The sequence below is a fragment of the Acanthochromis polyacanthus genome, chromosome 13, assembly GCF_021347895.1.
Source record: "Acanthochromis polyacanthus isolate Apoly-LR-REF ecotype Palm Island chromosome 13, KAUST_Apoly_ChrSc, whole genome shotgun sequence".
Taxonomy (NCBI): Eukaryota; Metazoa; Chordata; class Actinopteri; family Pomacentridae; genus Acanthochromis; species Acanthochromis polyacanthus.
This window is the reverse complement of record NC_067125.1, coordinates 24,482,721-24,506,297: the sequence shown is the minus strand read 5'-3', so window position 1 is coordinate 24,506,297 and position 23,577 is coordinate 24,482,721. Positions and strand designations below refer to the sequence as shown.

At 39.0% G+C, this 23,577-nt stretch overlaps 1 protein-coding gene across 1 annotated transcript; it reads left to right on the top strand.

The window, feature by feature from the left end:
- The first annotated feature begins 367 nt into the window (after nt 1–367).
- Nucleotides 368–11,226, top strand: zgc:154093 (uncharacterized protein LOC777623 homolog). Its single transcript, XM_022198065.2, has 2 exons — nt 368–524; nt 9,131–11,226. The coding sequence occupies exon 2, from the start codon at nt 9,474–9,476 to the stop codon at nt 10,377–10,379; it is 906 nt and encodes a 301-aa protein (XP_022053757.2). The 5' UTR covers nt 368–524; nt 9,131–9,473; the 3' UTR covers nt 10,380–11,226.
- The last annotated feature ends 12,351 nt before the right edge of the window (nt 11,227–23,577 follow it).

Here is a 23,577-nt window from a genome sequence, read left to right as displayed (position 1 = left end):
ATAAAACCAAGCATATTAATTCTTAAAAAAGCATTTAAAGGTTGTTTTTATTTAAGTAAAATGCCTAATTTTCTTGTCTTAGGTTGCTTAAAGTGATTACCATTTTAGCATTTGTTGTTAAAATAACTAATAGTGAGTGTTTTATAGAAAAAATGCCCAAAGTGACACAATATGTTATGATACAATGATATACAATGAGAGTTTATTAATCCTACAGTGGGGAAGTTAGCATTGTTACTGTCTTATTGATACTATTATATATTGTAGTTGGGAGGTTAGAGTTAGCGCTTAAACCGGGTGAGGATCTTACTTTAAAACTCCCAACCGGATGCTCGCTCTGCTTATTCCGGTGAGCTTGACGCCTCTCCCGGTGATCCCGCTTTACTTTCTCCGTCCAGCAGCTCCAGACTCAGTAGCAGCCCTCCGGTAAGAGGTTTACCTGGCCGGAGCTCAGCTGGATTTTACCGCAGGACTCCACAGAGGTTATTTCCAGCAGAATGTCGGAGCGACGCTTCAGTTTTTAGGTAAAAGAAACCACCGATTATTCTCTTTATTCCGCTACTTTTTTCACTCTTTAAAAAAAATGAGAAAAATGCAAAACGTGGTCGGTTGTTGATGTTTGGCTGCTGAATGGAGCTTTTGTTGGCTTTTATGTGGAAAAACAAAAAGAGGGAAAGGTGGCGAGTGTAACGTTGTATTTCTATGTGTGTGTGTGACACTCCCTTTGGTTTCAACGTGCGCACTTTGTTGTGATGTAATAAGAGAGAACAACGCTAAAAATACGCCTTTTATCCTTTTTCTGCTCTTTAAACGGACCTGATCGGAGGTTTCATCTCATATTTAGAACTTTAAGAGACACAAACTGATTTTTATCTCAGAGTTTGAAGCATGCTTGTGTTCTTACAGCTGATTTCTGGTCTTAAAAAGCAGAATAAAAGCTAAATAAAAGCTCAGCCTGTTTATTCCGGGACACTCTAATGGAGAATCTCAGCCCATCTGGGTTATGATGATCTAATTTCTAAGCAGATTAAGCAGTCAGATGTTTTTGCGCCCCAGAAATTCCCCAGAAAGGGAGGGAGGGCAAGACTGATGGTGGAAATATTGCACAATTTAAAACACATCTAGTGACTCAGACCGGTGCTTTCTGCCACCTGTATGATAAAAATGTCCCCTGGAATAAACTTCAATATCTGGAGGCCACAGATCTGCTTTAGGAGCCACACAATGTAAGAGATCTGTGTTATTTTATTCATTTAATGTAGATTATATCAAAATAGCCTCTAAAATTTCACTATCATTGTGAAATTTATTTATTCTGAGAAACAGGAAGTTCATAATTTGGGAAAAATATTTTTTTAATGATCTGAATCAATCAGAGGTGGAGCTGCACTGTAGAACTAAATTTGTAAATTATGTAAAATAATATTTTAAATTGTTTACATGTAATTTTAACATTTGTAATCATACGGTCACACGTAGTTAAAAAATAATATATTATTTATAAAAAATACTTACATTATTAATAGTTTTGAATTTTTTATGTTTTTGTTTTTGAGTCAACAAGTAAATTAAATTTTTTTCTGAGATTTTATTAGATATCTTCAATTTACAAAACAGGGAAAATCTTTAAAATACCATTTATACAGTGATTTAACTTTGTATATTTTTCTGCCAATTATGTCTGTAGAATAATGCTATTTATTTGCAGATTTAAATACAACAAAAATAGTGTAATTTAATGGTTCAAATGTGGTGAAATAAATTCTTATCATTTGTCAAAAAAAGATTTTTGATTGTTGTCTATGTATTTGTATGTTGTCTCTTCTGTATTTTATTTTTATAATTAACATGTATTTCATATTTTTTACTAGTTACTTTATTTTTTATTAATTTAATACAAATGATATCAAAACAACCTCTAAAATTTCACCATTATTTTGAAGTTTATTCATTCTGAGAAACAGGAAGTTCATAATTCGAAAAAAAATGTTTTTTTATGACCAGAGCCAATCAGAGTTGGAGCTGCACTGTAAAACTACATCTCTTAAAAACATTTCTGTAAAATAATAACGTTTTTATAATAGTTTCAATTGTAATTTTAAAGTCAGGCATAATAAAAGAACAAACTATTATTTTTTAGAAAAGTGAAATATTTTTCATGTGAACATTATTTACAGCTTTGGCCATTTTTCTGTGTGTTTACGGTCAGTAAGTATTTTTTTAAATACATTTTTGACATTAATTTATCTGATATTATTTTCAGTTTAACAAGACAAGTTAACAACCGTTTAAAAGTGATTTACTATTTTTCTGTCCTTAATATGCAGAATTTTTCTTTAAATTAACATCAAATGTCTGTAAAATAATAATATTCATTTGTAAATTTAAATACAGTAAAAAAAATGTGTAATTTATGGTCAAATGTGGTCAAAGAAAGAATTTACCATTTGTAAAAAAATACATATTTTTGAGTATTGATGTTGTTGTCTGTATTTTATTTTTTAAATACTAAACACATATTCAACACTTTTAACTATTGATTTTCTGCGATTAAAGAAAACAGAAAAAATGTCAAATAACAGTTAAACATTTGCTATTCAATATACTTTTTTCTCAAATAATGGCAAATATTTGTTAAATATTTATGCAGATTTAAATGTCTGTTGAAAGCGTTATAGAACAAATTACAATTCGTAAAAATTTAAAACATTTTTTAACGTGAAAATCATTAACAGTTATAACTGCATTTTATCAGGCAAATTTAAAATAAATCTGTGCTTTTACTAGATATTATATACAATTCAACAAAACAAAGGACGTCTGTAAAATAACGGTTATTTTATTATTTTTTAATTATTAATTGTTGTTTTTAAATTATTTATAAAAAATCAATTCTTGGTATGTTTACTTTTAATTTCAAAAATTTGCAACCTGAAACCTATTAGTGAAATGATTTTATTGCGGATTTAAAAACAGTGAAAAATAATGGAATTTAACTGAAAAATATAGTGGTTTTATTTTATATTATTGGCAGTTTGGGCAGTTTTTTTTTGTGGTTAACATAAAAATGAATTTGACTTTTTTCCTTTTTTAATGTTATGAGTTATTAGCTTCCATTTAACAAAACAGGGAAACTTGTAAAATAACAGTAATTTGTTTTTTTGTTTTTTTACAGTTTTAAAAAAATATTGTTGACATGGGCATTATTTACAATTTTAAACCATTTTTTTTCAGTCAACAGGTAAATTTATACTGTTGTTCTGTGATTTTACTAGATATCATCTGCAATTTATCAAAACAAAGGACATCTGTAAAATAACAGTTAAAAATTATTTATAAATATTCAATCCTTGAGATATATATTTTTTCAATTTCAAAAACCTGCATTTTGCTGTAAAATACCGTTTTCTTTAATGCTATTGGCACTTTTTCATGGTGAACATAAAAATAATAAGGGATTTAATTTTCTTTTCAGTGTTATTAGTTAATAGCTTCCATTTTAAACTTGTAAAACAACAGTAATTTCTTAAAGCATTTTTTCAGTGTGGATGCAGGTTTATGAGTCATTTATGTTCAGGTTTGTTTTATTTGTGAGGATTAGAGCAGAAAAAGGCAGATTTGTTGTGTCCATCAGTGGAGTGTTTGGAGACTTGAGGAGAACCTGAGATGATCTCAGAGTTACGTAACGGAGGGAGTTAACTGGAGCTTTACTCTCAGCTCAACATCTTCTGTCTCCGGGCTTCAGCTGGAACCAGTTTTAGTTGTTAAATAGCAGTTCACAAACTCTGGAAGATAAGAGGAGAAACAGAGTAAAACACATGATTTCAACACGTCATGAATCAGAGTTTCTGCTGAATGTGGGGGATATGTTGCTTCACCAGGAGTCGTAAGTCAAGATGTGACTCTTTCATGACATATTCACGGTCAAATGAAGAAAATGAGTCATTCTAAACGCACACAGACGACAAATGTGAAACTTCAGCGTGGTAAACAGTCAGAAGGAGACAACAGCAGATTTACTTTTGTGGTAAAAACAAACGGATTAGCGGACGAGCAAAAATGCTTTTCGTCAACAGTCGCCTGCTGAGCGCAATTACGCGCGGCGGTGCGTTCAGGCGCGTTCGTCCCACAAGTTTTAGCGGAGAAGGGGAACAAACGGGGCCTGAGAGCTGCAGCAGATGTCGGATCGGCCTTGTTGCATCATCGGCAGCGCCCCGGATTCCAGGAAAGTTGAAGAAAGCGTCTGAAACATCTCCTCCCTGCTGCCTGTCGAAGGACTTTTAGGGAACGTTGTTTGATTCTGGCTTCTTTAAATCCCTGCTGGATGGTTAAAACTTGACCTGAGGGTGGAAGTTTAGCAGTTTTACGTTAATATTAATCATAAAATTCAATTAAACATGATGCCTTTGGGTGGAATAAGGAATAATGGTAACTTTAACAGTCTTATTTTCGTCCTAAATAAACCCAAAATGCTAAATTCTAAGTAATATAACAGAATCAGATGGCTGATCTTTTAGAAACCAGTTGCATAAGTTGATTAATTCAGATTTTTCTCATCTAGTTTATTTGAACTTGAGCCACCTTTGAGTTCTTGTGCTTGGAATGACCCTTCACTGATTGCATTTCCTCAATAATTACATTAAAGAACAGCTTCCTCAGTGTCATTTAATCGAAGTTTGTTGCATACAAAGCAACAAACGTTAATGTAATTAGCTTGTATATTGCAAAAAATCTCCCATATTTACCCCAATTGCCTCTTTTAGATTGAAAATCAGGAGATTAAAGTGATGCAAATGTTGTAAACTGGGATTATTTGGCTACGAAACAGTGAAAAAACTGGCTAAAGTGAATAAAGGACGTTTTTTTAACTCTTGTTTACAAGATTTTCAAACAGAAAAGTGTGAAAACTGAGTTAAACAGCGTAGTTTGAAGCAACTTAACCACAAATTTAAACCCAAAATGTCGAAATAGTCAAAGAATCTGCTGCAGTGTTTGATTTTGTGGCGCCTCCGCCCTCCTGAACCACTTCTGACTGGTCCACTTCTGATGTTTCTTCTCTTTGCATTGTTGTGGTTTTTATTAATTTCTTTCATTTCTCCTCTCGGACTCATGCAGCGTAAATGAAACTGCAGTTGTTTGTCTTAGAGTTAAAACCACGTCGGACAGTTTTTCTTTACGACTGAGCGGCTTAAAATAGACGGAGATGTTTCTGGGTTAATGAATCTGTGGTTCACGTGGAGAGAATTCATCTTCTGCTTTGTTTCTCATGCGTGGATGTTTTTGGAAAGTGGAAAGACGGCTAGAGAAATGAAAAACACCAAGGATAAGTCAAGGTTTTCCATATTTAAACAGCTGTAGGGATGAATCAGCAGTTATACCTGACAGTTTGTGGTGTTCTGAGGTGTAGATGTGGTGATACACCAAAGAATCTCTTCTCCTGGACTATTCTGATCAATACCCAAAAACACCACAGATGTTTGCAGTACCTGTATTTGTCTAAAGATGAAAATAATCCATTAAGAAATGGTGAAAATCTGGCGGCAAGAAAGCCAGAAAAACAGTCAGATTGTTAAATAAAACACCATGCAAAATCATACTTTTTTTGGTGATTTTACTGGATATTAACTCTAATTTAACAAAATTGTGAAAATCTGCAAACCAACAGTTAAAAGCTCTTTTTTTAAAAATCATTGTGAAAAAATTTAGAAAACTTTGAAAATCAGGCAGCAAAAGCACTTAAATTCAAAAAATGGAAGAATACTGTAACATTCAAAAGACTATAAAAGCTGTGAAAATAGCAGCAAATATCTGTAAAATAATGATGTGCGATCTGACTTCAATACAGATTTTCAGTTTTTATGTGCTTTTATCTCCAGGTTTTGTTTCAAGTCCACCATCTCTTGTCTCATCTGCTCCTTAACTTTCCGAGCTCCTACTTTTCCCAGAATACCTTGCAGTAGTCAAGTTGTGGGTGGAGCTGAAGAGAGACCACTTTAAGCTATAATATATAGAAGTTTAGCAGTATAGCATTGTTGTTTAGAGTATTTCTGCATTTCCCAAGTTTGAAGTCTTTCTTCTGACTTTACTGTGTTTGTGTGTTTTTAAGTCTGAATGTGGACGCTACAAAGATGATTGTTTTAAGACCACGTCATCCAACTAATGAATAACTTTCCAGACTACTCTAGGTCACTCGATCGACCTCAGACCACATTTCAAAATAAATGTCACTTAAAATTAATATGCAGTGTTTGAAGTTCCACCATTAACCAATAGTTGCGTACTGTCATCCAGACATGAACTTCGTACGGTATTTTTCTGTTTCTAAGACGTCCAACAACTCAAAAAGTCGTGGCACTGAAACTTTTTATGACTTTCTGAGCTGTGAGGCAGTTTTCAGGGGATTTTTTCCAATAGTTCTCAAACATTACGTCACCATATGAATACGCAGTCCATCCATTAGCTAAAGAAGTGTTTCATCTTGACTTTATAATGTAAACTTTGTCGTAGCATCGAAGGAAAAGTCGGTTGACCAAAGTGAAGTTGGGATTCATCCTCTGGGCACCATGAGTGCAGCTGCTGAGGCATTTTTATCAGGACTGGGACAGAACTTGACTGTAAATACTAGAAAAATGGATAATAAGTGTGTCACTGAGCTCTAGAGTTTGGTTCAGAATTATCAGAAACTCTTGCTGCCGAGTCGATCTCATCTTTGTTGAGCTGATTCCTGCAGATGTAAACGATGTTGACTCGTCTAGAGCCTCTTCATCCGCCGCCAATCAGCTGCTGCACTTTAATGAAGAGCAGGCGATAATTAACTGCTGTTTTAATTGGATTTAAATGAGATTATAAAGTCTAAACCACACGGTGAAGAAGGAACCGAAACACAGCTGAAACAACGGTTCTGTGGTACCAAGACTTTGACTTTTCAACCAAATTTGAGTTGATTTGGAACCAGAAATACTTTTTGAACATGTTTTTACTAGATTTTCTGCCAGAAAAGTTCATTATTAGTGCAGTCGGTTTGGTTAAACTCACAAAAGTCACTAGATCTCTGTAATTCTCGTTTTGTACAAGCTGACATCTTCCCAAATTATCTTCTGACAGTCAGACGCTGTAGGAGGAAGATATGTCAGGACTCTCTGCTGCGTTCAAGGTTAGATATTGTTTATTCTGGAATGACTAAGCAGAGGAGTTGTCTCCATATTGGTTTGTAATCGATACCTGACCTTCTCCCATCTACAACATATAACCAAAGATCAGAGAGAATCCTCAGAACTGAAGCTTGCATGAACTGCTGCTCTGTCGGTGTCACTTTTCCTGATATCAGTAAACATTACTAACAATCTAAATCATCTCAGTCTCCAATGTCTCTCTGTATCTTCCTCCTCATCCTCCTCATCCTCACTTTTCGGTGACTGATATCCCCAATTATTACGTCTATGTTGTACCATTAACACTCAATGGTAGCAAAACCAATATTTAACTTCCCTCCCTTTGTTTTTTCTGTAAATTATTTCTGTGAAAGATGAGATTTCAGTCAGTGTTTGTTGGCATGTTTACACATTTAGTGAGCAATTTTGCACCACAAGCAATCACATTATCATTGGTATAGTTTCAGTTTGTGTCCTGGAGTGAATTTTTGCGTCGTATTTAAACCCTGAACTCGTCTCCAGGGTGGTCCGACTTTCTGCTGAACTCAACAAGCTGCAACGTGAAAACACTCCAGTGCGTGAAATACTGAAGTTTGTGTGGAAAGTTTCCAAGAGAATTACCACGAAGGAGCGCGTTTCTCAACATTTTTTCCAAATTAACCTCAAAATATTAACATTCAATAGAAGAAATGAGTGTTCATTTGCTCACGTTTATCTGTTTGACTCTAACCTTCATGTGCAAACGTTCACACGAACCTTTCAGATGCCACCCAGATGTGACCAAAATACTCGCAGCTGAGAACTCGTCCTCAGGCATTTAGTGCTTTTAGTTTGCACAGAAGTGCATAAATACACCAGTGAACTCGTGAACTGTGAGATTATTCTTTAAAAACAGTCACAGAACTGAGACCGAAGCACTGAAAGTCGTCCAAAATAGAAAGATTTTACAAATTTGAGATGAAAGATTTAACACCAGATGAGAAAGTGATGCAGCAAAGAGAAAATAAGTGTTTTTTTTAATGTTAAAGCTTGTAGATATCTTCTAATAGGTCCAAAAAAATGAAGCATGAAATGGGCTATTTAAAAGGATGCTACACAGTTAATATGAGGGATCATGAACCGGAGGTCAGACTGTCACAAGATGAACTTTTTCCCCCTTTCCATTCATATTTGTTTCTCTAATTCTTAAACAGTAGTGAGCCTATATGCATCCCGACATCATGTTTGAGTCACAAGATGTTAAAGTTATATAAGAAAAGACCAAATGTTAAATCAGAAACCTCAAACATTGAACCTTCTTAGCAGTGAATTCATCAGAATCAGTTCTATTGCAGATTAAATTTAAGAAACAGTGAATTTGACTCATTGTTTTAGTGCAAAACAGTGAAAACTAACATGTAGATTTAAAAAAGTGTGTTTAAAGTCAAATTAGCAGCAGGTTTAATAAATACAAGAGATTGTAAGTAGAAGAAATGCATAGTATGGAGTTCTAACTGTGATTTTAAAGAGTCTGAAGTGAGCTTTGTCTTCTAAAAATGCAGAAAAACCTGAAAAAAAAACCTGCTGCAGCCTGAACAGAACAGAGGACTTCTTTATGTCCAGGTCAGAAGATCACAGAGGCTTCAGGCTCCCATAATTCACTGTGTTTGTCTCAGAAAAGACACTAGAGGATTTTCTTCCTGATAACAGGCTGAGATGAGGCCCGGAGCTTTTCAAACCAACAGTTTCCTCGCCGTAATTTGTATTTCCACCGACGAAGCCGAGGCTCTTTGGGAATGTGCGACCAATTTTCTGCTGTGACTCACATTTTCAGAGAGTTGGGGGCAGCAGACACCGTTAGCAAACGCTGACTGTTTTCCTTCATATGTCTTGTGGCTCTTTGAAAAGGAGGCTGTAAATCTCCCGTCTTCAGCCCTCCCTCCCATTTATCTCCCCCTGGCTCCTTTTTTGACTCCCTTTTCTCTCGTCTCTCCTCACAGATCTACAGTGTTTTGATGTCACATTCCTGAAGCTTCTGGAGGACGAAGCAGCGGCGGCAGAACCGACTCTTCGTCCCTGAGCGTGTTTGGAAGCGACGAGGACTCGCTGTTTGCTTTGATATGGCTTTTCTGTGTACGAGAGGAAGCTGATCTGAGGTCAAGGCCTTCGTCCTCTCCCCCAGAGTCACATGTCAGCGTGAGGCTCTACCCCCGGGTTGCTATCGCTACTCTGACCGACCGACATACTTGTTAGCTCACTTGGAGAAGCAGCTGGGAGACGACAGAGACAAGAGTTTGCTGTGGAGGTGTTGATTCTGTTTTGGAGCTGTTAGATCGCCTCAACATGCCGGCAAAGACGCCTATGTACCTGAAAACTACGACTCCCAAGAAAGGGAAGAGGCTGAAGCTGCGTGACGTCCTGTCGGGCGACATGATCAGCCCGCCGCTGGGCGATGTCCGCCACAGCGCCCATGTCGGACCCGAGGGCGAAGGCGACATGTTCGGAGATGTGGGCTTCCTGCAGGGTAAGATGGACATGCTGCCGTCGCTGAGCCGGGCCCAGAATGGACACTCGCGCTCGTACAGCGTCGAGCGACACATGGACGACGACTTCGGATCCAAACATGACCCCAACAGCTACGCCTACAACGGCTTCCACTACCAGCACTCGGCCAGCGGGCTCCTGAAGACCACCGTGTCCATGCCGGTCTTCATCGCCCACGAACAGGCTCCACCCAAACCCCCACGACTCCACCTGGACGACCCCTCGAACCAGAACCACCACCAGAACCACCAGCAGCCCGCAGACGGCAGGCACAAACAGACCAACGGTGTCACCCAGCAGCACCCAACTCTGTCTCTCTGTGAGAACGGCGTTGTGGGTCGCCTGGCGTCAGAACCCTGCCGGGACATCTCCCTCTCGCCGGCCATCCGGAAGCTGGTTCCGTCCTCCGGTTCCTTCTCCGAGGTCTCCTCTGAGGACTCCATGTCGGAGACCTGCGGGCCCCTGGACGTCCGTCGGGGCCTCAGCCTCGACTCAGACGCCGGTCTGAGCAACGAGGACCTGAGGAGCGAACGCAGCGAGTCTCCGTGTGCCGCCTTTGTCCCCGCTGCTCTCACCGCCTCCTCCACCGTGGCGCGGTCCGACTCCATGATGGGGTTGGACCTGGATCTGGGCCCGTCCATCCTGGAGGACGTCCTGAGCATCATGGACAGATACAAGACCGAGGACAACCGCTGTGAGCTGTGATCAGCACAGATCAACGAGACACTAAGATATTTTTATACATGGTTTAATATATCCTTTAATATAAAAACAACAAAGCAGGGACAGAAACTGCTGATTTAAAGGTAATGAAAGACTTTAAAGGAGGAGAAGTGTTTATTTTTAAGTGCTGCTGCTCAACACGACGATAACCGAGGCAACGGGCTGGTCCTTAGAGCCTTCACGAAGCTCAACTACTCCTGTAAACATTAAACTGTGAGATAAGGAGCAGAAATATTATCAGAAGCCTTCCGTCTCTGTGGATGAAAACACTGAACCTACTGTCGATGCGAGGGTTTTCTGCTGGTTAATGGTTAACAAATCGTCAACAGACTCAGATATTAACGTCTCAACATCGATCCGGGAAAAACTGCAGCTGCACAGAATCACTACTTCTTCCAGCCGAGGATTTACACTTTATTTATGCAGTAGAAGTCAAACAAAGCAGAACTGCACGATATAATCAGTCTTAACATGTTGATTTCAGGACAGACGTTTGTTCATGATTCGACTGTCCTTCAACAGCTGATGGTCACTTTCTGCCATCTAGTGCTGCTTCTGAGAACAGCAGCAACATTTCACCGACACCTTTCCTTCAATGATCAGAGACGTTTGTTCTTGTCATTTAAAAAAAGCTTTACGTGTCAGAAAAGGGCTGTTTTATGCAGATGATCTTCAGATCTTTTCTAAAACACTCTTCCTCCGTGTCGTGGCTCGTTGTCGGCCTCCAAACACTCACTGTCTGCGTATCACAGTAGCCTATTATTCAAATGTCATTTATGCTGTATATAACTCTGTAAATGTCAAAATAAAATGTTTCCTACAAAGAAAACTGTGCAGTTACGGACAATTCTTCAAATACAAACACATCAATTTAATTATGGTTATATTTATATGTTAAAGACCGTAAAAGTGCACAAATACTTCAAAGTTTTTCTATTACTGAGCGAATATTGAAGTCTCATATTGATAGTAATGTTTTTTTAAACAAGAAATATTACGCTGATGACATTTGCTACTACAGGGCAGTGAAAATGAATTATCACTACTTAGCAGCCACTTTGATATGGGACTTTATAATGTCCAATATAAAGATAGAATAAAAATAATCTCTTTGAATATGTGAATTATTCCATCAGAAAAATGTGACTGGTAGAAGACATTTAAAATGTCTTTTCATTTCTTTCTGGTGCTTGTTTTATCTCGCTATTTTTAGATTTCACAGGGAAATTGGATTGGTTTAATAACACGGTAGGTGACCAGAAAACCATCCATGTTATTGAAGCCCATTGGTTTCTTTTACCCCTAATTTTTGAATTGCAATTTTGGCAGCCTAAAAACACCCAAAAATGCATGAAAATTTGCACACACATCAGGGGATTAACAAAGGTGTGACCCAAAATAGCTCAACAGCACCTCCTGGAAAATTCCAAACATTAACTACAGCCAGGACATGTCACCTACAGCCATGAAATTTGGTTGGCATATGTACAATCATGGACGAAATGACTGGCACCCTGGAATTTTTCCAGAAAATACACCATTTCTCCCAGAAATTGTTGCAGTTACAAATGTTTTTGGAAAACAAGTTTATTTCGTTGATGTGCAATGGAAAAACAAAAAAAATCAGAAGAAAAAAGACAAAATTGACAAAATTTTACACAAAACTCAACAACTGGACCACACAAAATTTTTTCCACCCTCAACTGAGCATTTGGTTGCATATTTGGAGGAAATAACTGAAAGCAGTCACTTCCTATAACCATCAGCAAGCTTCTTACACCTCTCAAATGGAATTTTGGACCATTTTTCTTCTGTAAACTGCTCCAGGTCTCTCAGATTTGAAGGTTCTTGCAACAGCAGCTTTGAGAACTCTCCACAGGTGTTCAGTGGGATTTAGATCTAGACTCATTGCTGCCACTTCAGAAATCTCCAGCTCTTTGTCTCCAACTGTTTCTTGGTGCTGTCTGAGGTGTGTTTCAGGTCGTTGTCCTGCTGGAACACCCATGACCTCTGATGCAGACCCAGCTTTCTGGCGCTAGGCCCTATATTGCGGCCCAAAATATTTTGATAGTCCCTAGATTTCCTGATTCCTTCACACCGTCAAGACACAGAGGCAGCAAAACAACCCCAAAACATCTTTGAACCTCCACCATGCCTTCCTGACAGGTTTGCCCCGTTGTCATAACCTTGCCCTCTGCAGTCTCCAATGTTTATCCCTTTGTCATCAAGCACATTTTCAATCATTTCTGCTATCTCACTTCCTGTTTTGTTGTGAGAGTCCTTAAATTCTAAGAACCGTTCTGTGATCTCTCAGTCATCTGTTTCTTCGCTATACCTCACATATCTGATGAGCACCACATTCTGCTCAGTGTGGGAAATTTCTGGTGTAGCATCACAGATGACTGAAAAATAAATAACCTCTTCCCGTTCCTTCAAAACTCTTCTACCACATAAATCAATGAATTCATTCTGAATGTCAGAACTCAGATAACGTGTCAGCCTGGTTCCTTTTTTTTGTCCCTGACTTTTTGCAAGTGCTCATTAAGCAGTGGCTCATAATGAGACAAAAGCTCTAGTGTGCCTAAGAAATGTCCATTTTGGACATTATCTAGGTCTTTAGTTTTACCCCTGAAAGGTAAATTCCTTGATGCCAAGTGCAGTGTTACATCTAGAATTCTCTGCAAGAGAGCTCTGTTTTTCTCAGTTTCTGTCTGGATCTGTTTTTGCAACTGAGAGTCAATGCCACTAACAGCCATTACTGACTGTTGCAAGTTTTTCCATTTCAAATAGCAGTCCCTGTGTGCTGTATTTGTCAGGGCTGGGCGGGTGAACCCAAGAAGCAGGCACTGACAGGTGGGTGGATCAATAATGATTTAATGAACAAAAAAAATATATGTATATAATAAATAGAAACTCTTAATCGAGGAAGCAGGGGAGGAATAACTGAGTGGAGAGTAAAACTGAACTGAACTAAAAGCGGACCCGAAGGCCGAGGTAAAAACTAAACACAAAGCTAAATTAACACGGGAGGAAACTCACAAAAAGTCCAGAGAACGGAAGCCGTGGTCAGGGGGCAGAGCAGAGGGAGCCGGAGGTGAGGGGCGCAGCAATGGCAGAGTAGACAAACTGGCAAGGAGTTCCTGGGTGAGGGATAGACGAGGTGATCCAAGGAAAATAAAATCCAGAGTCCATAGAGCGACGTGTGTGAAGCAGAGGGGGTAGCTTGTGGAGAGCAGAGTGCAGCATGTTGTTTGTAATGAGCCAGCAGTGAGTCTAAGAGAGAGTCAGTCTTTTATGCTGCCTTGATTATTGATGAAGAGCAGCTGTGCTCTGTCACAGCTGCTGGTGATTAGGCCGATTGCAGAGTAGGAGAGGGAGGAATCGTGACAGTATTCTTCTCATGGACAGGGAATTTGTCATACATTCGACGACATTTTACATCAGACATTTTATATTCACTTTGGCTGTTCAGTGCACTCAGAGAAGGTCTTTTTTGTGAATGTGAGAAAAGCACACATGGGATGCAATACAGTGAATTACAGGATTTGCTGTAAGTTATCCAGTCTCTCTTCACCTTTTCCCTCCCATTAGCTGCCTTACTGTACCATAAGTATTCTGGGAATGGTTTTCCCTCAGAATCCTGTGGCAGTACATCATCATCATCTCGAGTGGACAGTGCCCTCACAATAGCTTCTCTGTCTTTGTCAGTTAAATTTGCTGGCCACAAACCTGGGTCAACACTTTCTGCCTTTCCACTACATTCTTCCACCTGTCTCTCTTTCCCTTGTTCTTGTTCTTCTTCCTCTGCTGCGACTGTTGGTTCTATATTAGAGGGCCCTGGCTCTGTAGGAAGTACAAAATCCATGTAATGCATATATACTGTTTGTGATATATACAGTATATATATATTAAAATATTCCATATACCAATAGATGACTACAGAGCATTGACACAAATTATTTGCACTTCTGTATCATCACCACTTGATTACATACTTTAAAAACAATGTTTCATTTGTGTGTGTGTGTGTGTGTGTGTGTGTGTGTGTGTGTGTGTGTGTTCTGAAGGGAGATAATAATGAAGTCTGTATCTATCTGTCTGCCATTTAATGGCCCTAATGAACATATAAAACTGTATTATTTTAATATTACCTGTAACTTACATGCAGGCTCAGGTAAGATACTCCCCTTTTCCAACTGTCCACCATCCCGTACAGACAGAAGGTTATTTGTTTATTCATAAATCATTTCATAATGCTCATGATGTGATAAAAAATAATTTGTTGGAATTTATGTCATTAATTAATATTTCATTTTCTTTTTTGTAATGGTGAAAAGAGCAAGATTGACAGAAATCCTCACAGACTCCCTGCAATGATACTAACTGACATGCCAATGTCATTAGCACAGTGTTGCTCACCTTCTTCACTGGGGCAGGGAGGGATGATGGTCATCATCATCAGCTGCTAAAAGGGGCAGGGGCAGTGATTTAATATGAATACCTTCCTAAACGTTTCCCTGCACTGATTAGATGTTAACAAAATGTAAGCTAACACTAATCTATAGCTAGTTGGTTTATTTCACCATGGACATTAGCCTAAACCAACAGGCTAAATTCACAGACTACAGGCTACTCACCTTTCTTATTGAAAAACTGGCTCAGAGATCGTACGCCTTTCTTTTCTCTCTCCTCTCTCTCTTTCCTTTCCTTCCTCTTCTGGTAAAAAGATTTTTGTTTTTTGACAACATTGTGGCCACACAGCAGCGACGTCTGTTTGGCGCATCTCCTGTCTGATTGCAATTAAGCACCGTTAGTGAGTGACGCTAAAGCGGACCAAACCATTTCATGCAGATACAGTCAATATAGATGTTTACTCTTTGTCAATGGATATTTAACTTTTAGTGCAATAAAAACATAGCGAATATGAACTGTATTATATTTGAAACGCACAATAGTAAAACACTTTGCTTAATATTGAGTTTAATAATTTAAATTTTTTTCTACATATTTTTTGGGAGCCCTGTCATCCATGGGCCCCTGTCATCATGGGCCCTTGGAATTGTCCTAACTTTTCACCCCTATAAGGCGCCCCTGCAGGAAGGGTCAAGGTAGTCCAAGCCCAGATACTAAAGAAAAATCATCTAGCTACTTTTTCCCCTGTGCCTCTCACACCTTAAAGCTGCTGTCCGGAGTTTGAATCGCAGCGTCTCCCAAAACACTGTTGGTCCCACCCTGCCTCTGATTTCGCCCCTTTATTTGTGCACGTGTGCAGTCCATGAGAGGAGTGCCCGGAGTGCTGCAGTATCTTGCCTGTTTTGCTGTTTTCCACTCTTCTACATTTAGTACATTTAGTAAATAATAAAGGAATTACGTTAGAATGCTGTATTGAGTCTAACTTGTCCTAATACCAAAATAACATGAATCTGCTAGGACGAACGAGTAAAGTTTCAATATGTGATTACACTCGTGTATCCCTCTGGATGACGTTGTTTATCAAACTTAGTGCATTTACGCGTGTATATGTGTTACATTGTTTATTTATTTCTATCTAGAGTTCAGAATTGCATGACTCCTCTGACGAAGAGTATGTCCCAGACGCCCCAACATCTTCCTCCAGAGGTCGGGCTTCAGCCGTCAGGCGGGCTATGGAGGCCGTAGTCGGGGAGCGACGCAAGCACCCCGAGCCAAAAAACGTCCTGCAGTCTCTTGGCCTGACAAGCCGTGGGATTGGTAACTTTTCTGGAAGTTGCTGAGCCCTGATGCGCTCTCCTCCACAAGCAAAACAAATGTGCGCGCGGTTGCGTAGTGCGTAGCTCGCCCACCTCTGCATGAGCTTGCTTGCTGTGCGCGTAACCGTTGATTGACAGCATGACAAAGCGGAAGCTCGAACTTGATTGGTCGGCAGCGACCGGCGCTTTTTGGAATAACATGGGGGTCTATGAGAGGAAGGCGGAGCTCAGGAATAAATTTTCATATCGCGTTATACTAACTTTATATTATAGTATCGAACTAGACTAACACATTTAAGCTTTGTTAAACAATGATACATAAATTGAAAACAAACGGAAACTCCGGACAGCAGCTTTAAATCTTGTAGGTGTGCATGCTACACAGACAAGCCCAGAAGTAGCAACATTTTTTGGCTGCATCAATCGCCTTTACTCACTTTTTCGTGCCAGCCCAGAACGCTGGGCCACCTTTAAAGAGAAAACCGGATGCTCTTTGCATCGCCTCTCAGATACCCGCTGGAGTGCAAGAATCATGGCTGTTAAACCTGTAGCACAACACCTTCCTTCTGTCATAGAGGCCCTTGACAGTATACTCACAACATGTAGTCTCACCAGTGAGGTCAGATCAGAGGCTAGTGGTCTGAAGAACTACTTCATGTCATTCAATGCCATTGTCCTACTCACTGTCTGGCTCAAAGTACTGCAGTGCATTGATGACAGGAATGTGGTTCTCCAGTCTGGAAAAATCTCTCTTGACTCAGAGGTAGCTACTATCAGTGCCTTAACAAAAGAGATGCTGGCTCTTAGAGATGGATGGGAGTCACTGCTGTCTGAGGCTACACTGATTGCAAACACAAATGGATGTTACACCTCAGTTTAACCAAGAACACAGTCAGCAAAAGAAAAGAAAGAGATTTCACAATGAGACCTCTCAAGAGGAGGCAACTCAGAACAGTGCAGCAACAGTGTTTTGGAACACAGTGTTTTTTACTGCTATGGACAGCATCATAAGTGACCTCAACACCAGGTTCCACACCACTGCAGAAATAGTTGAGGAATTCTCTGCTGTTTTAAAAGTTGGGCAGATCAGTGAGGATAAAGTCATTTCTGTATGCCAGCCACTTGTCAAAAAGTATTCCAGAGATCTCACGTCTGAATTTGAAAATGAAATAAGACACCTTAACTCAGTATATGCTGCCACTTTCCCCCCAAACCTGTCTCCTCTTGGTCTCCTGAATGCTATTAACAAGATGCAACTACAAAGTATTTTTGGAGAAGTCTGCATTGCTTTACGCATATTTTGCACATTGCCTGTGACTGTTGCTGGTGGGCAGAGAACATTCAGTAAATTAAAACTGATAAAAAACTATTTGAGGTCCACCATGAATCAGGACAGACTTTGCAGTCTTGCCATGTTGTCTATTGAAAGTCAGTTAGCCAGAAAACTAGACTTCAAAGACTTAATCAATGACTTTGCTACCCAGAAGGCTCGGCGCTGGACTCTTGGTTAGTCAGGCTGAGCAAGGGCCAATGGCATGACTATTCAGATAATGCTAACAGCCAAAAGAGTTATTTGAGTTCTTTGTTCTTATTTGTAACATGTTTACCTTTTAATTTGATGTTTTTTCTTGTTGGCATATATGTGTAGCTATAGGTGTTGTTTTCATTGTTTTAAAATGATTATGTTGTTATTCTACTTGAGAAGTTAATATACAGTATGTTCAAGTTTGTTTTTATATATTTATTTTCATATATTTTTTATATAGTTTTTCATTAATGTTACAACATTTTTCCATGCTGTGGTTTACAATAAAAAACATTGAGACTGTTATAGATGTCACTTAGTACATTTTAATGGTGGCTGTTAATCTTGCATCAAATGGTGAACTGGATGATGTATGCAGATTTGCATGTACAAATCACCAGTAGTAAATCTTGCTAGTACTAGTACAGAACTACAAGAAGAAAGACAGTTGCAAGCCTTTAATTAGAGTCATGTAAAGCTTTGATGGGACAGTTAGGTCATAGAGATGTGGTAACAATGGTAGCGCAGCAGCACAGAGGGGGCCCAATTTAATTTTTTTCATGGGGCCCAAAATTCCTGGCGGCGCCCCTGCCTATGATACACACAGTTACATCAATTACAGGTACACTATACTTTTTTAGTGCTCTACATCAACACTCTCTCTCACTCACTCACTCTCACACACGCACACGCATGCACACACACACACACACACACACACACACACACACACACACACACACACACACACACACACACACACACCACTATAACACATGTTCCAACTGCATCGACTGCCCACAGGTAGCCCTCTGCAACTGTCTTATTACAACTGTTTGGCGACATGTAGTGCAAAACACGCCTTCAGTACAACAGATGACCTCAGCAAGAACAAGGTGTCACAGTCCTTTAACAGGTCAACATGGGCCTACCTTATTTGAAAAGAAGCTCACATCGACGGCCGATGTGATCCCACTCTCTTAACTTCCAGCTTTTCCTCCAAAGACATTGAGGAAAATGGACATGAAAGCAAATAATCCACCTCGTTCGTGCTAACGCCCGCCATATGGAGTAAGATTACTGTCAAAAGTATTCATCCACGATTCTAACCATTCGTATTCGTAATGTTAAACATTTGTATGTTAATAAAAAACTTGTACACAAAATTCTGCTGTCATATGCATGAGTTTGATAAATTAAGGGTTAGGATTGTTTTTACGAGTATGAACCTAAAAGTTGTGAGTGCAACTCTAATTTCTACGACTACGAAGTCTTCCCTGTGAGGACGAATTCAAGTTTATGGGTACGAGTAGAAAAATACTGGAATGACGTCACATAGGTCACAGGGGAAGGTAATCGAACACCGATTGCTCCAAACGCGCATGCGCCATTTATAAAGAGTAGACGCCGGGTGGACCCGGTGGATCTACCGGGGCAGGTGACGCCTCACAGGTCAAGTAAATAACACATCCAACTTCTTGTAATTTATTTATTTCATGAAACTGTACTGTTTTAATTGATATACAGTTTATGGACGAAAGACGGTACTGCTTAGCTTGCACGCTAACGAGCCGGGCCGGTGACACATTAGCCTTCTAATGCAAGGAGGCTAATGAGGAGGCTAAGGAGGCTTAATAACTAAACAAACATAATTTGAGATTATGAATCGTGGCAATTGGCGTATGAATCAGCCCATTGTACAGCCTAAATTGCTGTAAATTAAGTCCAGTTTTAGTTCTTTGCAAACTCAGACACGTGCATTAGTTTAGTTTACAATGAATCTGGCGGAGTTCGGTAAAGTTGGAAAGATATTCACAGATTCGGACTTCCGGCATCAATAACTCATGAGATATATGTTGTCAAAACATGAACGATGCCTCTTTCAAATCGTTGTAAGGTAGACAATGTGCTACAAGGCCAATTTTATCAAAAGTTGCTGTATTTCAAGCTACAGAAATAACATTGGCGTCTATGAGCAGCCGGCGGTGCAACGAGTGAACAGGGACCGTCTGCAAATAGCAAAACCGCTGCAACAGCGAAAAGAGACACTGCACATATATTCAATAACTTTACTCTTGTACCCTGTAGAGCCACTAAAATCACTGGAGCCATGAATGGGCTGCGGCTGGTCATACTACAACTCTTTGTTTGGTGATAAATGAAAAATTGAATTTTAAAGATTTTTTATGATTATTTTATGAGTATTAAAATTCAGTAACTTCACTCTTACACACTGTACAGTCACCAAAATCACTGGAGCCATCAATTGTCTCCTGCTGGTCATACTACAACTCTTGCTTTGGCGCTAAATGAAAAATCTGAATTTTAAGGAGTTTGTATTTTTTATAATTATCATTTTATTAGTAATAAAATTCAATAACTTCACTCTTACACACTGTACAATCACCAAAATCACTGGAGCCATCAATTGTCTCCTGCTGGTCATACTACAACTCTTTGTTTGGTGCTAAATTAAAAATCTGAATTTTAAGGAATTTTTATGTTTTGTATGATTATTTTATGAGTATTAAAATGGCACTTTTCTTGATGTATGTGGTATATTTTATATAACACACAGGAAAAATGGCATAAGGGCATAATGTACTTGTTTGTCCAAACACATAATTCTGTATAGTAATGGAATTTACAATCCTTACCAAAGAGAGTATCAGATAACACCAATATACCAAACAAACTGTTTAGACTGTCACCTCAAGTACTGATATTTGAGAAGAAAGATGATAAGACACTTTATTGCAAAGTTTCAGTGTCAATTGATTCATTTATACCATAATGTTAAACTGAGAGTAATATTTTTCTAGTTAAGGACTGTACAGACAATACTTGGAGGTAATAAACCTGACGGTCTGACCAGCACAGGTCACAGCAAGTACACTATGCCCTTATGCCATTTTTCCTGTGTGTTATGTAAAATATACCACATACATGAAGAAAAGTGCCATTTTAATACTCATAAAATAATCATACAAAACATAAAAATTCCTTAAAATTCAGATTTTTAATTTAGCACCAAACAAAGAGTTGTAGTATGACCAGCAGGAGACAATTGATGGCTCCAGTGATTTTGGTGATTGTACAGTGTGTAAGAGTGAAGTTATTGAATTTTATTACTAATAAAATGATAATTATAAAAAATACAAACTCCTTAAAATTCAGATTTTTCATTTAGCGCCAAAGCAAGAGTTGTAGTTTGACCAGCAAGAGCCCATTCATGGCTCCAGTGATTTTGGTGGCTCTACAGTGAAGTTATTGAATATATGTGTAGTGTCTCTTTTCGCTGTTGCAGCGGTTTTGCTATTTGCAGACGGTCCCTGTTCACTCGTTGCACCGCCGGCTGCTCATAGACGCCAATGTTATTTCTGTAGCTTGAAATACAGCGACTTTTGATAAAATTGGCCTTGTAGCACATTGTCTACCTTACAACGATTTGAAAGAGGCATCGTTCATGTTTTGACAACATATATCTCATGAGTTATTGATGCCGGAAGTCCGAATCTGTGAATATCTTTCCAACTTTACCGAACTCCGCCAGATTCATTGTAAACTAAACTAATGCACGTGTCTGAGTTTGCAAAGAACTAAAACTGGACTTAATTTACAGCAATTTAGGCTGTACAATGGGCTGATTCATACGCCAATTGCCACGATTCATAATCTCAAATTATGTTTGTTTAGTTATTAAGCCTCCTTAGCCTCCTCATTAGCCTCCTTGCATTAGAAGGCTAATGTGTCACCGGCCCGGCTCGTTAGCATGCAAGCTAAGTAGTACCGTCTTTCGTCCATAAACTGTATATCAATTAAAACAGTACAGTTTCATGAAATAAATAAATTACAAGAAGTTGGATGTGTTATTTACTTGACCTGTGAGGCGTCACCTGCCCCGGTAGGTCCACCGGGTCCACTCGGCGTCTACTCTTTATAAATGGCGCATGCGCGTTTGGAGCAATCGGTGTTCGATTACCTTCCCCTGTGACCTATGTGACGCCATTCCAGTATTTTTCTACTCGTACCCATAAACTTGAATTCGTCCTCACAGGGAAGACTTCGTAGTCGTAGAAATTAGAGTTGCACTCACAACTTTTAGGTTCATACTCGTAAAAACAATCCTAACCCTTAATTTATCAAACTCATGCATATGACAGCAGAATTTTGTGTACAAGTTTTTTATTAACATACAAATGTTTAACATTACGAATACGAATGGTTAGAATCGTGGATGAATACTTTTGACAGTAATCTTATTCCATACCGCCATAGCTTAACCTTTTCTCCCTCCTTCCCAACTCTGGCACAAATAGCAGCACCGCTGCCTCAACTTGCTGCTATTGGTCAAAGTCAAGGCCTGTGGGCTGACTGAAGTTAGCCCAAATGATCAGTAAATCACGGGGGCGGGACATGACACCTGTCAATCACTTACAAGAATGAAATGAATGAAAGCCACCGCTGTGTTAACTCGCTGCTATTGGTCAAAAGTCAGTGGCCTGTGGGCTGACTGAAGTTAGCCCAAATGATCAGTAAATCACGGGGGCAGGACATGACACCTGTCAATCACTTACAAGAACGAAATGAATGAAAGCAGACTGTATCTGCTGGGACTGTAAAAAATAAGCCCATTTAGAGATATTCTGTTTTTCTTTTGACTGATTGGTGCTGTTGCTACCTTTGTTTTCACCTAAACTTAAAACAATCTGTTGTAAGTTATTTAAAAAATAATTTTCTCATCTTTTTTGTGTTGACCTGAGAGGGCTTAGCCCTGTTAACCCATTTATACCAGCCATCCCTACCTATAGCCATTCATTCTCCCATAGACACACATGCACTCTCTCTTCTATTCACATCCACATACTGATAACAAAAGGGAATGTATGAAATCAACATGAAGCTCAATTTGGTTCCTACACCAACTTTATTGTCATTACACAGAGTCCAAGTATAAAGACAAATGCAGTTGAGTACGTAACTGTAAGTGCAAAAGAAGCAGTAAAAGTGCTTCATGAACAGTTTGGGTTTCTCCATTATGATGTGGTATAAACAGTATTAAGTATTGTGATCACATTAAGTATATAAATGGAATCAAAATTCAGAAGGAGTCAGAATTCATGAATAACATCGTCAAGGCCCATACTGAAGAAGAATGGGGTTCTCATATACAAATTTACTCAGACGGATCTAACAGCGCTGATAATGATGAAGTCACTGTTGGTTTATTCTTTCCAAATTTCAAGATCAGAAAAGGCTTTAGAATTCCAGATGACAGCATTCACTGCAGAGTCATCAGGGATCATTTTGGCCCTTTGATGGGTGATGGACAACAAACTGGTCAAGTCAGTCTTATGTAGCGATTTATCAGCCATGTTGACATCAATAAAGAAGCAAACTCCAAATCCAGACCCAATTTTCTATTAGAAATATTTCAAGCACTGTTTCAAATTCACAGAGCAGGGTGTGAGGTGGTTTTATTTGGGTTCCAGCACATATGGGTGTGGAGGGCAATGAAGAAGCAGATAGCTTGGCACAAAGAGCAACCAAGGAGGAAACAATAGAATTTGATTTAGCACACAGAAAGTCAGATTATGACTCTGTCATTAACAAACTAGTCAAAGAAATATGGAAGAGGGTTTAGTGAACTAGAAACTGTGAGAAATGTTCTTCTTAAGTGTACGCTCTACTCATGCCAACAGAAGAAACATTAGAGACTAGGAGCAACTGGATGAACTGTTTTTAAGTTTCAAATATGAAGAAACTTCTGAACTTTCTCATAACCATCGGACTGCATAAGAAAAACAATATCGATGAATCTCTAAGGACTATGAGTAACATCCAGTAGGTGGCAGCAATACGCCAGTGATGCGTCTAGTCCGCCTAATTCAATGAGGAAGAAGAACGCAGTGTTTCTGCCGGAACT

Bases quoted from the DNA above. Each gene is read 5' to 3' on its own strand.
- zgc:154093 (XM_022198065.2), top strand. From the start codon at position 9,474: ATGCCGGCAAAGACGCCTATGTACCTGAAAACTACGACTCCCAAGAAA.